The sequence below is a fragment of the Tinamus guttatus genome, unplaced genomic scaffold, assembly GCF_059628265.1.
Source record: "Tinamus guttatus ecotype Peru unplaced genomic scaffold, ASM5962826v1 Tinamus_guttatus_pri_ptg001770l, whole genome shotgun sequence".
Lineage (NCBI taxonomy): Eukaryota > Metazoa > Chordata > Aves > Tinamiformes > Tinamidae > Tinamus > Tinamus guttatus.
In genome coordinates, this window is record NW_028290304.1 from 1 (window position 1) to 11,161 (window position 11,161).

General features: G+C 71.8%; 2 protein-coding genes across 2 annotated transcripts; both read right to left on the reverse strand.

Moving 5' to 3' along the window:
• Nucleotides 1–686: 686 nt before the first annotated feature.
• On the reverse strand, nucleotides 687–8,473 carry LOC148590076 (COP9 signalosome complex subunit 6-like). Its single transcript, XM_088539505.1, is given in 11 exon segments — nucleotides 687–829; nucleotides 906–1,006; nucleotides 1,425–1,517; nucleotides 2,336–2,450; nucleotides 3,227–3,274; nucleotides 3,362–3,424; nucleotides 3,521–3,609; nucleotides 4,927–5,058; nucleotides 6,531–6,653; nucleotides 8,380–8,403; nucleotides 8,406–8,473. Coding segments are annotated over 11 exon segments (975 nt in total). The 5' UTR covers nucleotides 8,452–8,473; the 3' UTR covers nucleotides 687–688.
• A 213-nt stretch (nucleotides 8,474–8,686) lies between these two features.
• On the reverse strand, nucleotides 8,687–11,148 carry SNAPC2 (small nuclear RNA activating complex polypeptide 2; the record flags this gene model as incomplete). Its single annotated transcript, XM_088539503.1, has 4 exons — nucleotides 8,687–8,818; nucleotides 10,226–10,234; nucleotides 10,307–10,375; nucleotides 11,017–11,148. Coding segments are annotated over 4 exons (342 nt in total), but the record flags the coding sequence as incomplete, so codon positions are not given.
• Nucleotides 11,149–11,161: the final 13 nt, after the last annotated feature.

An 11,161-nucleotide genomic window follows, 5' to 3' on the forward strand; every position in this document is an offset into this window, starting at 1 on the left:
CCCATGTCCCCCCTGCCGTCCCCATGTCCTCACTGTCCCCCTGTCCCCGCAGGGCGCCCCGCGCGGCCGAGGGGGTGTTTGCGGCGCTGCGGGAGCTGGCGGCCGCGGGCGGCTCCGTGCGGATGGGGGACGCTCTGCAGCGCTGCCTGGCCCGCGGCTTCACCCCGGCGCAGGTGGAGGCGGCGCTGGCCGAGTACGAGGAGCTCAACGTGCTGCACGTCAACGCGGCGCGCACGCGCGTCACCTTCGTGTGACGCCTGTCACCTTCGGGTGACACCCCGTGACCCCCCCCCCGTCACCTTCGGGTGACACCCTTGTCAGCTTCGGGTGACACCCCGTGACACGCGCGTCACCTTCGTGTGACCCCCCCGTCACCTTCAGGTGACGCCCCCGATTCCGTGTCACCTTCGGGTGACACGCATGTCACCTTCGTGTGACACCTGTGTCACCTTCGTGTGATACCTGTGTCCTCCTTGTGTGACACCCCATGCCCACATGTCACCTTCATGTGCCGCCCGTGTCACCTCCCCGTTGTTTTTAGCAATAAAACCGCCTTTCTTCAGCCTTTCTCTCCATCCTTTCTCTGCCCTTTGGCGCCCGGTCCCCCCCGTCCCCTGCTGTCCCCCCCACCAAGGGACAGGGACAAAGCGTCACCCCCGGAGCCGTTTATTGCCCGGGAAGGGGGTCCCTAGAAGAAGAGCCCCCGCATGCGGCGCCCGATGCCCTGGCGGTCGTAGAGGACGTTGAACTTGTTCACGAACTGGTTCATGGTGTTGCAGGTCTTGGTGATGGTGCCCAGATAGGCCATGAGCCCCACGTCGTTGCATTGCTGCAATGGGGGAGAGTGGCTGTCACCCGCCGTGTCCCCCTGTCCCCCCCGTGTCCCCCCCGTGTCCCCAACTCACGTCGTAGAAATCCGTCTTGAACTTGTCGGTGCTCAGCACGGGCAGGCAGTGACACAGGGCGTAGGCCTCGCGCAGGATCTCGTGGTTGAAGGGGACGTCCCCTGGGCAGGGGGGATGCAGTGTCCCCAGGGTGTCACCGGGTGTCACCGGGTGTCCCCAGGATGTCACAGGGTGTCCCCAGGGTGTCCCCGGGGTGTCCCCAGGGTGTCACCGGGTGTCACCGGGTGTCACTGGCGTGTCACCGGGTGTCCCCGGGGTGTCCCCAGGGTGTCACCGGGTGTCCCCAGGATGTCACAGGGTGTCACCGGGGTGTCCCCAGGGTGTCCCCGGGGTGTCACCAGGTGTTCCTGGGGTGTCCCCGGGGTGTCCCCAGGATGTCACCGGGTGTCCCCGGGGTGTCACCGGGTGTCCCCGGGGTGTCACAGGGTGTCCCCAGGGTGTCACGGGGTGTCCCCAGGGTGTCACCGGGGTGTCCCCACGGTGTCCCCGGGTGTCCCCACGGTGTCCCCCGGCGCTCACCGGCCTCCGAGGCCCTCACGTACTCCAGGATGAGCTTGACGCGGCTGTGCAGCATCTTGATGGCGCTGTGCTGGGCAATGAGGTGCTCGGCCACTGCGCGGGGACGGGGACGGGGACGCTCGGGACGCGGCCCGGGGTCCCCGCGTGTCCCCACGTGTCCCCAGGTGTCCCCATGTGTCCCCCGGCCCCGCTGGCCCCGGCTCCCGTGGCCCCAGGGTTCCCAGCACAGCCCGTTGTCCCCTCTTGATGTCCCCCTTGCCGCATTGTCCCCCTGGTTGTCCCCACATTGTTCCCATGCTGCCCTCACGGCTGTCCCCGCATTGTCCCCACATTGTCCCTGGGGCATTTCCCCAGTCGTTCCCCCCGGTTGTCCCCATTCTGTCCCCCCGTTGTCCCCTCCGTTGTCCCCACATTGTCCCCATTCTGTCCCCCCAGTTGTCCGGGTGTGCCACCCGCTGGTTGTCCCCATTGTCCCCATGTTGTCCCCACACTGTCCCCCTGGTTGTCTCCATCATCCCCCCATGTCGTCCCCATGTTGTCCCCGCTCTGTCCCCCTCGTTGTCCCCCTGGTTGTCCCCATTGTCCCCATGTTGTCCCCGCTCTGTCTCCCTGATTGTCCCCATCATCCCTCCAGTTGTCCCCGCTCCGTCTCCGTCGTTGTCCCCCGGGTTGTCCCCATTGTCCCCCCGGTTGTCCCCGCTCTGTCTCCCTCGTTGTCCCCGCTCTGTCCCCCCAGTTGTCCCCATCATCCCCCGGTTGTCCCCACTGTGTCCCCCTCGTTGTCCCCTGGCTGTCCCCATTGTCCCCTCTCTGTCCCCCGGTTGTCCCCGCTCTGTCCCCCTCGTTGTCCCCTGGCTGTCCCCATTGTCCCCTCTCTGTCCCCCCGGTTGTCCCCCCGTCCCCGCGCCGACCTGTGGAGTTCTCCCCGCTGCCGGTCGCCGTCATCCTGGCCACGTGGTCAACCCCGATGCGCTCGGCCTCCTCGGTGGCCAACGTGTAGGTCAGCTCGGCAAACAGCATGGTGGCCTGGGGGGGCGGGGCACATCACCAGAATGACCCCCCCGGTGTCCCCAGTGACCCCCCCGGTGTCCCCAATGACCCCCCTGGGACCAGAATGACCCCCCCTGGACCCCAATGAACCCCCCAGACCCCAATGACCCCCCTTAGACCCCAATGAACCCCCCAGGACCCCAATGACCCCCCCTGGGACCAGAATGACCCCCCTGGGACCCCAATGAACCCCCCAGACCCCAATGACCCCCCCCCGGGACCCCAATGACCCCCCTTAGACCCCAATGAACCCCCCCAGGACCCCAATGACCCCCCCTGGGACCAGAATGACCCCCCTGGGACCCCAATGAACCCCCAGACCCCAATGACCCCCCCGGGACCCCAATGACCCCCCCAGTGTCCCCCCCAGACCCCCATGACCCCCCAGATCCCAGTGACCCCCCTACCAGACCCCAATGAACCCCCCCCCCAGACCACCATGACCCCCCCAGGACCCCAATGACCCCCCTGGGACCCCAATGACCCCCCCCCCCAGACCCCAATGAACCCCCGGGCCCCCATGACACCCCCAGGACCCCCCGGTGTCCCCAGTGACCCCCTGGGACCCCGATGACCCCCCCCCCAGACCGCAATGGCCCCCCCGGGCCCCCATGACACCCCCAGACCCCAGTGACCCCCCCCCAGACCCCAATGAACCCCCGGGTATCCCCAATGACCCCCCAATGTCCCTCCCAGACCCCAATGTCCCCCCGGTGTCCCCATTGTCCCCCCCCTTGGTGTCCCCACGTCACCTCCCCGTTGATGATGTCGATGACGGACTCGAACACGCTGACCGGGAGCTGTTTGGGGGGGTCGGGGGGGGGGGGGGGGCTCAGTCGGGTGTGGGGGGGGTCTCCCCCCCCGCCCCCCCGTCCCCCCCCGCTCACGTCCGTGTGTTTCGTCATGGGGTTCAGCTTGAGGAACAGGGGGCTCTCGATGATCTCACACACCTGGGGGGGGGGCGGGGGGGGGTGAGGTGGGGGGGGCTCCGGGGCTGCCCCCCCCCCCCCAAGGGCTGCCCCCCCCCCCCAATCCCCCCCCCGGACCTGTTTGTGCACGTGGATGTCGGAGGCGTCGGGCGGCCCCCCCGTCGTGTACCAGCCCAGGAACTCCAGCTCCTTGAACACCTGCTTGACTGGGGGGGGCTCAGGGGGGGCCCGGGACCCCCCGGGACCCCGGAACCCCCCCAGGACCCATTAAAACCCCCCAGGACCCCTAAAAACCCCCCAGGGCCCCTAGACCCCCCCCGGGTCCCATAAACCTCCCCCAGGCCCTTAAACCCCCCCCCCTCCACCCCCCTCCCCAATCCCCTACAACCCCCCAGGCCTCCTAAACACCCCTAAACCCCCTAAACTCCCCCAGGCCCCCTAACCCCCCCCCAAACCCCCTACACCCCCCCCGGCCCCCTGAACCCCCCAGGTTCCCCCCCAGGCCCCCTAAACCCCCCCCAGGTCCCTAAACCCCCCCAACCCCCCCCAAACCCTCTAAAACCCCCCAGGCCCCTAAACCCCCCCCCCCCCGGGGCAACTGAGGCCCCTCCCACGTGCTGGTGGCTCCGCCCCCCCCCCCGCCCATCAGGAGCCTGTGGGGACCCTGGGGACACCTGGGGACACTCGGGGACACCTGGGGGACCCCTTGGGACATCCAGGGACACTCAGGGACACTCAGGGATGCCCGGGGACACCCAGGGACACTTGGAGGCACTTGGGGGCATTCAGGGACACCTGGGGATGCCCAGGGACCCTGGGGGACACCCAGGGACAGTCGGTGACCCTGGGGGGCACTTGGAGACACCCAAGGACACCCAGGGACACCCAGGGACACCGGTGTCACCCACACTGCTCCTCCTTGGTGTAGTAGTACTCCTTGGGGACGCTTGGGGACACTGGGGACACTCGGGGACACCCTGGGGACCCTCGGGGACACTTGGGGACACCCTGGGGACACTTGGGGACACCCAGTGTCACGGTGTCACCCACACTGCTCCTCCTTGGTGTAGCAGTACTCCTTGTCCACCAGGACCCTGGGGACACCCTGGGGACCCTTGGGGACACTTGGGGACCCCAATGTCACCCACACTGCTCCTCCTTGGTGTAGTAGTACTCCTTGTCCACCAGGACCCTGGGGACACCCTGGGGACACCTGGGGACACCCTGGGGAGCCTTAGGGACACTTGGGGACACCCATGTCACCCACACTGCTCCTCCTTGGTGTAGTAGTACTCCTTGTCCACCAGGATCCTGGGGACACCCTGGGGACACTGGGGACACCCTGGGGACCCTCGGGGACACTTGGGGACACCCTGGGGACACTTGGGGACACCCGTGTGACACTGTCACCCACACTGCTCCTCCTTGGTGTAGTAGTACTCCTTGTCCACCAGGACCCTGGGGACACCCTGGGGACCCTCGGGGACACCCTGGGGACACTTGGGGACACCCATGTCACCCACACTGCTCCTCCTTGGTGTAGTAGTACTCCTTGTCCACCAGGACGTGGCCGTCGACCGCGTGGGCCAAGAGCTCAAACGAGTTGGTGACCTCGATGTTGCGGCCCTCCTGGCGCCCGATGAGCGCCCCGATCACTGCGGGGACAACGTGGGGACGTGGGGACAGTGTGGGGACATGGGGACACCGTGGGGACACCATGGGGACACGGGGATCGCGTTGGTGACCTCGATGTTGCGGCCCTCCTGGCGCCCGATGAGCGCCCCGATCACTGCGGGGACAACGTGGGGACGTGGGGACACCATGGGGACAGCGTGGGGACATGGGGACACCGTGGGGACACCATGAGGACACCACGGGGACATGGGGACACCATGGGGACACACGGATCGAGTTGGTGACCTCGATGTTGCGGCCCTCCTGGCGCCCGATGAGCGCCCCGATCACTGCGGGGACACCGTGGGGACATGGGGACACCATGGGGACACCGCGGGGACATGGGGACACCATGGGGACATGGGGACAGCGTGGGGACACCATGGGGACACAGGGATCGAGGTGGTGACCTCGATGTTGCGGCCCTCCTGGCGCCCGATGAGCGCCCCGATCACTGCGGGGACAGTGTGGGGACGTGGGGACACCATGGGGACATCATGGGGACATGGGGACACCGTGGGGACACCATGGGGACATGGGGATCGCGTTGGTGACCTCGATGTTGCGGCCCTCCTGGCGCCCGATGAGCACCCCGATCACTGCGGGGACATGGGGACACCGTGATCAGTGTGGGGCTATGAGGACACCGTGGGGACACCGTGGGGACACCCCGTTCAGAGCAAGGACACGGGGACATGAGCCCCCCTCCCCCCCCCCCCCCCGGTGACACTGGGACAGCCCCTGGGTACAATAGGACCCAACCAGGGGACACTGGACCCGGTCCCATGGCCCTGGGACACCAGGACCGGCCCTGGAGCCCTTGGGGACACTGGGACCAGCCTGGGGACACGGGGACCCAACAAGGGGACAGGGAGACCTGGCCAGGGAGCCATGGGGCAGCGAGGAGCGGCTGTGGAGGGGACACGTGGGGACATTCGGGGACACTCGGGGGTGTTCGGGGACACTCGGGAACATCCAGGGACATTTTGGGATGCTTGGGGACATTTGGCGACACTCAGGGACATTTGGGGACGCTCGCGGACGTTCATGGCCGTTTGGGAATGTTCATGGCCATTTGGGGACCCTCGGGGACACTTGGGGATGTTTGGGGACATTCAGAGACACTTAGGAACATCCAGGGCCGTTCGGGGACGTTCATGGCCATTCAGGGACAGGCGGGGCCGCTTGGGGACCCTCAGGGCCGGTCATGGCCATTTGGGGACGTTCATGGCTGTTCAGGGACCCTTGGGGACACTCAGGGCCATTCGGGGACACTCGGGGACCCTTGGGGACGTTCACGGCCGTTTGGGGACACATGGGGACCCTCAGAGCCGTTCATGGCCATTCGGGGACGTTCGTGGCTGTTCGGGGACACTCGGTGACCCTCGGGGACACTCAGGGCCATTTGGGGACGTTCGCGGCCGTTCGGGGACCCTCGGCCCCCCGTGGGTACCTTGTCCCGGCCGCCCCTCCTGGCAGCGCATGCGGATCCAGTGGTCGGAGATGTTGAGGATGACCAGGGGGTGCAGAGCGACCGAGACGCTGCCCGTCACCCCGGCGGCCATGACCGAGGGCGCTGCGGGAGGGGGCGGAGTCAGGGGCGGGGCCTGCGAGGGGGGCGGGGCCACCGAGACGCTGCCCGTGACCCCCGCGGCCATGACCGAGGGCGCTGCGGGGGGCGGAGTCAGGGGCGGGGCCTGCGAGGGGGCGGGGCCTCCGCGGGGCGGGGCTTGGGAAGGGCGGGGCCTCCGTGGGGGCGGGGCCACCGAGACGCTGCCCGTCACCCCGGCGGCCATGACCGAGGGCGCTGCGGGGGGCGGAGTCAGGGGCGGGGCCTGCGAGGGGGCGGGGCCCGGAGGGGGCGGGGCTTGGGAAGGGCGGGGCCTCCGTGGGGGCGGGGCCACCCAGACGCTGCCCGTCACCCCGGCGGCCATGACCGAGGGCGCTGCGGGGGGCGGAGTCAGGGGCGGGGCCTGCGAGGGGGGCGGGGCCTCCGCGGGGCGGGGCTTGGGAGGGGCGGGGCCACCCAGACGCTGCCCGTGACCCCCGCGGCCATGACCGAGGGCGCTGCGGGAGGGGGCGGAGTCAGGGGCGGGGCTTGGGGGGGGGGGCCTCGCGGGGCGGGGCCACCGAGACGCTGCCCGTGACCCCGGCGGCCATGACCGAGGGCGCTGCGGGAGGGGGCGGAGTCAGGGGCGGGGCTTGGGGGGGGCGGGGCTCCGCGGGGCGGGGCCACCGAGACGCTGCCCGTGACCCCCCGCGGCCATGACCGAGGGCGCTGCGGGGGGCGGAGTCAGGGGCGGGGCCTGCGAGGGGCGGGGGCCACCGAGACGCTGCCCGTGACCCCCGCGGCCATGACCGAGGGCGCTGCGGGGGGCGGAGTCAGGGGCGGGGCCTCGCGGGGCGGGGCCACCGAGACGCTGCCCGTGACCCCCGCGGCCATGACCGAGGGCGCTGCGGGGGGCGGAGTCAGGGGAGGGGCTTGGGAGGGGGCGGGGCCCGGAGGGGGCGGGGCTTGGGAAGGGCGGGGCTTGGGAGGGGCGGGGCCACCCAGACGCTGCCCGTGACCCCCGCGCCATGACCGAGGGCGCTGCGGGGGGCGGAGTCAGGGGAGGGGCCTCCGCGGGGCGGGGCTTGGAGGGGCGGGACCACAGCGGGGGGCGGGGCTTGGGAAGGGCGGGGCCACCGCGGGGGGCGGGGCGGAGCATGCGAGGGGCGGGGCCTCCGCGGGGAGAGGCATGCGCGGGGCAAGGTCCCCCGCCCCCCCCCCAAAAAATAGGGGACGAGGGAGGAGCGGCGGGTGGTGGGCGTGGCCACAGGGCATGGGGGTGTGGCCTGGCGGTAGGGGGCGGGGAGATCGCATAGGTGGGGAAGGGGGCGTGGCCAGGTGGGACCCCGCCCACTCCCCCAAAAGGATAATTGGGCGTGGCCGAATCGGGGGCGGGGTCAGGTGAGTTGGGCGGTGGCCAGGTGGGTTGGGGTGGGGAGCAGGGAGGCGGGGCAGAGAGCAGGGGGGCGGGGCGGAGAGCGGGGGCGGGGCTTACAGCGCCGGAGGGGCGGGGCGGCCGGGCGGGACACGCCCGCTTACGGGAGGGGGCGTGGTCAGAGTCAGGGGTGGGGCGGGGAGCAGAGGGCGTGGCCTAAACCCCGCGGGGGGGGGGGGGGGCGTGTCCAGAGCGAGGGGGCTATGGGCGGGGTGGGGGGGGGGGGAGCGATGGCGGCGCCCATGGCGGGGCGGCCCCGGGGCGGGGGGGCGGGCATTTCCGGTGGAGGGGGGGTGTTCGGTGGGGGCGGGGCGGTACCTGCCGCGTCCACCTCCATCCCGGCCCGTTGCTCCCGGCCGCCGCCGCCGAGGACGCCGCGGCCGCCGCCATCTTGGCCCGGCGTGTCCCTGCGCGGCCGCCGTACGCCGCGCACGCGCGGGGAGGGAGCGGCGATCGCGCATGCGCCGCGCGGCAGGGGCGGAGCCTGGCGGTCACGTGTGCGCGGGGGGGTGTGGCGCCGCCGCGCTGACCCCGCCCTCCCGCGGAGGCTCCGCCCCCCCCGTGTCCCCACGTGCCCCCCCACGAGTGACAAAGAGCGACGCGGGGGGGCGGGGGGGTCATCGCTTTATTTCCGGTGCGCGGGGGGGGCGCGGGGGGGCGGCCGCGCCAGGAGCCGCAGCGGGACCAGGAAGAGGTTGAGGGGACAGAGCCCCAGGGCGGCCCAGGGGGGGCTGCTGACGTCACGCGGGGGCGTGTCCTGGTCCCGGGGGGTGTCCCCGAGGGCGGTGACGTCATCTGAGGGGGCCTCCTTGTGCTCAGGGGTGTCCCCAGGGTGGGTGACGTCATCTGGGGGGGTCCCCTTGTCCCGGGGGTGTCCCCGGGGGCAGTGACGTCATCCAGGGGGGTCCCCTTGTTGCCGGGGGTGTCCTCGGGGGCAGTGACGTCATCCGAGGGGGTCTCCTTGTTCCGGGGGGCGTCCCCAGCAGCTGTGACGTCATCCAGGGGTCCCCCCGTGTCCTGAGGGGTCTCCCTGGGGGCCGTGACGTCATCCAGGGGGGTCCCCGCGTCCCGGGGGGCGGTGACGTCACCCGGGGGTCCCCCCTTGTCCCGGGGGGCGGTGACGTCATCGGGGGGTCCCCCCGTGTCCCGGGGAGCGATGACGTCATCGGGGGGGTCCCCCCTTGTCCCGGGGGGTTGTCCCGGGGGGCGGTGATGTCATCGGGGGGTCCCCCCGCGACCCGGGGGGTGTCCCCAGCAGTCGTGACGTCATCGGGGGGTCCCCCCGTGTCCCGGGGAGCGATGACGTCATCGGGGGGTCCCCCCTTGTCCCGGGGGGTGTCCCCAGCAGTTGTGACGTCATCGGGGGGGTCCCCCCTTGTCCCGGGGGGCCGCCAGGGCCGCGAAGGCCCCGCGCAGGTGACGCCCCAGGGCCCCCCGGTCCAGCAGGGGCAGCTGGGGGGGGCAGCGCGGCCAGCAGGGCCAGCAGGACGGCCGCCTCTGGGGGGGGGACGGGTGAGAGGGACCCCCCCGGGTGGGGGTGGCCGTGTCCCCTCCTTGTCACCCATGTCCCCATGTCCCCCCCTCCACAGCCCTTGTCACTTATCCCCCCTCCTTGTCACCCGCCATGTCCCCATGTCCCCCCTCCTTGTCACCCGCCATGTCCCATGTCCCCCCCTCCTTGTCACCCGCCATGTCCCCATGTCACCTCCTTGTCACCCGCCATGTCCCCATGTTCCCCCCTCCTTGTCACCCACCATGTCCCATGTCCCCTCCTTGTCACCCGCCATGTCCCCATGTCCTCTCTTCTTGTCACCCGCCATGTCCCCTATGTCCCCCCCCCGCAGCCTGTGTCACTGCTGGGGGGGGGGGGTTATCCCATGACCCCCCCTTGTCACCAATTCCCAGCTCCCTGTGACGTCATCAGCCCCCTCTGATGTCACCCCCCCATCTGATGTCACCCGGAGCCGACACCGACTGTTCCCCAGGGACCCCCCCCCCCGCCCGCCTGTGGGGGGGGACGTCACGGGGGGCGGGGCTCACCGGCGGGGCGGGGCGGCGGGGGGGCGGGGCCTCCCGCGCCAGCAGCGCCAGGTGCCCGTAGAGACGCCCCAAGTCCACGGCAGCTCGGGGGGGGGGCCGGGCCCCCCCGGCTCCGCCCCGCCACCGTCAGCACCTGCGGGGGGGGGGGGCGGGTGAGGGGGGGACACCGGACCCCCCCCCATTTCCCCCCCCCCCCGTTCCCTACCTGGGAGAAGGCGGCGGCCGCGGCCCCTTCCAGCCGCCCCCCCAGGGCCTCGGCCAGGTCCGTCCACACCTGGGGGGGGGGGAAATGGGGGGGGGGGCACCGGGGGGGGTCACGGGGGGGGGTCACGGGATGGGGGTCCCGGGGGGGGGGGGGTCCAGAAAGGGGCAGGGGGGGACCCAGGATGGGGGGGGGGGCTATGGGGGAGTCCATGGGGGGGGGGGTGGGGGGGGGGGGTTCAGAGTCCCGGGGTTCCCTGAAGGGGGGGGGGTTCTGGAGGGGGGGGCCCGCGGGGGGTGTCAGGAGGGGATTCCCGCGGGGGGGGGGGTGATGGGGGGTCCCACGGGGGGGTCAGGAGAGGATTCCGGGGGGGGCGGGGGGGGGGGGTTCCCCCAGGGGGGAGGGGATCCCCGACGGGGGGGGTGATGGGGGGGGGTCCCCAGGGCGGGTCAGAGGGAGATTCCCAGGGCGGGTCCCCACGAGGATTCCCCGTGGGGGCGGGTCCCGGGGGGGGGTTGATGGGGGGGGTCCCCATGGGGATTCCCGGGGGGGGGTTGATGGGGGGGGTCCCCATGGGGATTCCCGGGGGGGATTCCCGGGGGGGGGGGTGGGGGGGTTGATGGGAGGGGGGGGGGTCCCCACGGGGATTCCCGTGGGGGCGGGTCCCGGGGGGGGGTTGACGGGGGGTCCCCGGGGGTGTCCCCGGGTGTCACCTCGATGGGCGCCGGGGGCTCCTCCCGCCGCCGCCGCTGCTCGTCCAGGCACTGGCGGAACTCGGAGCGCAGGGCCTCGCGCGCCACCCGGCCCCGCAGCTGCGACACCAGCGCGCGCACCTGCCGGAAGGGGCGGGGCGATGGG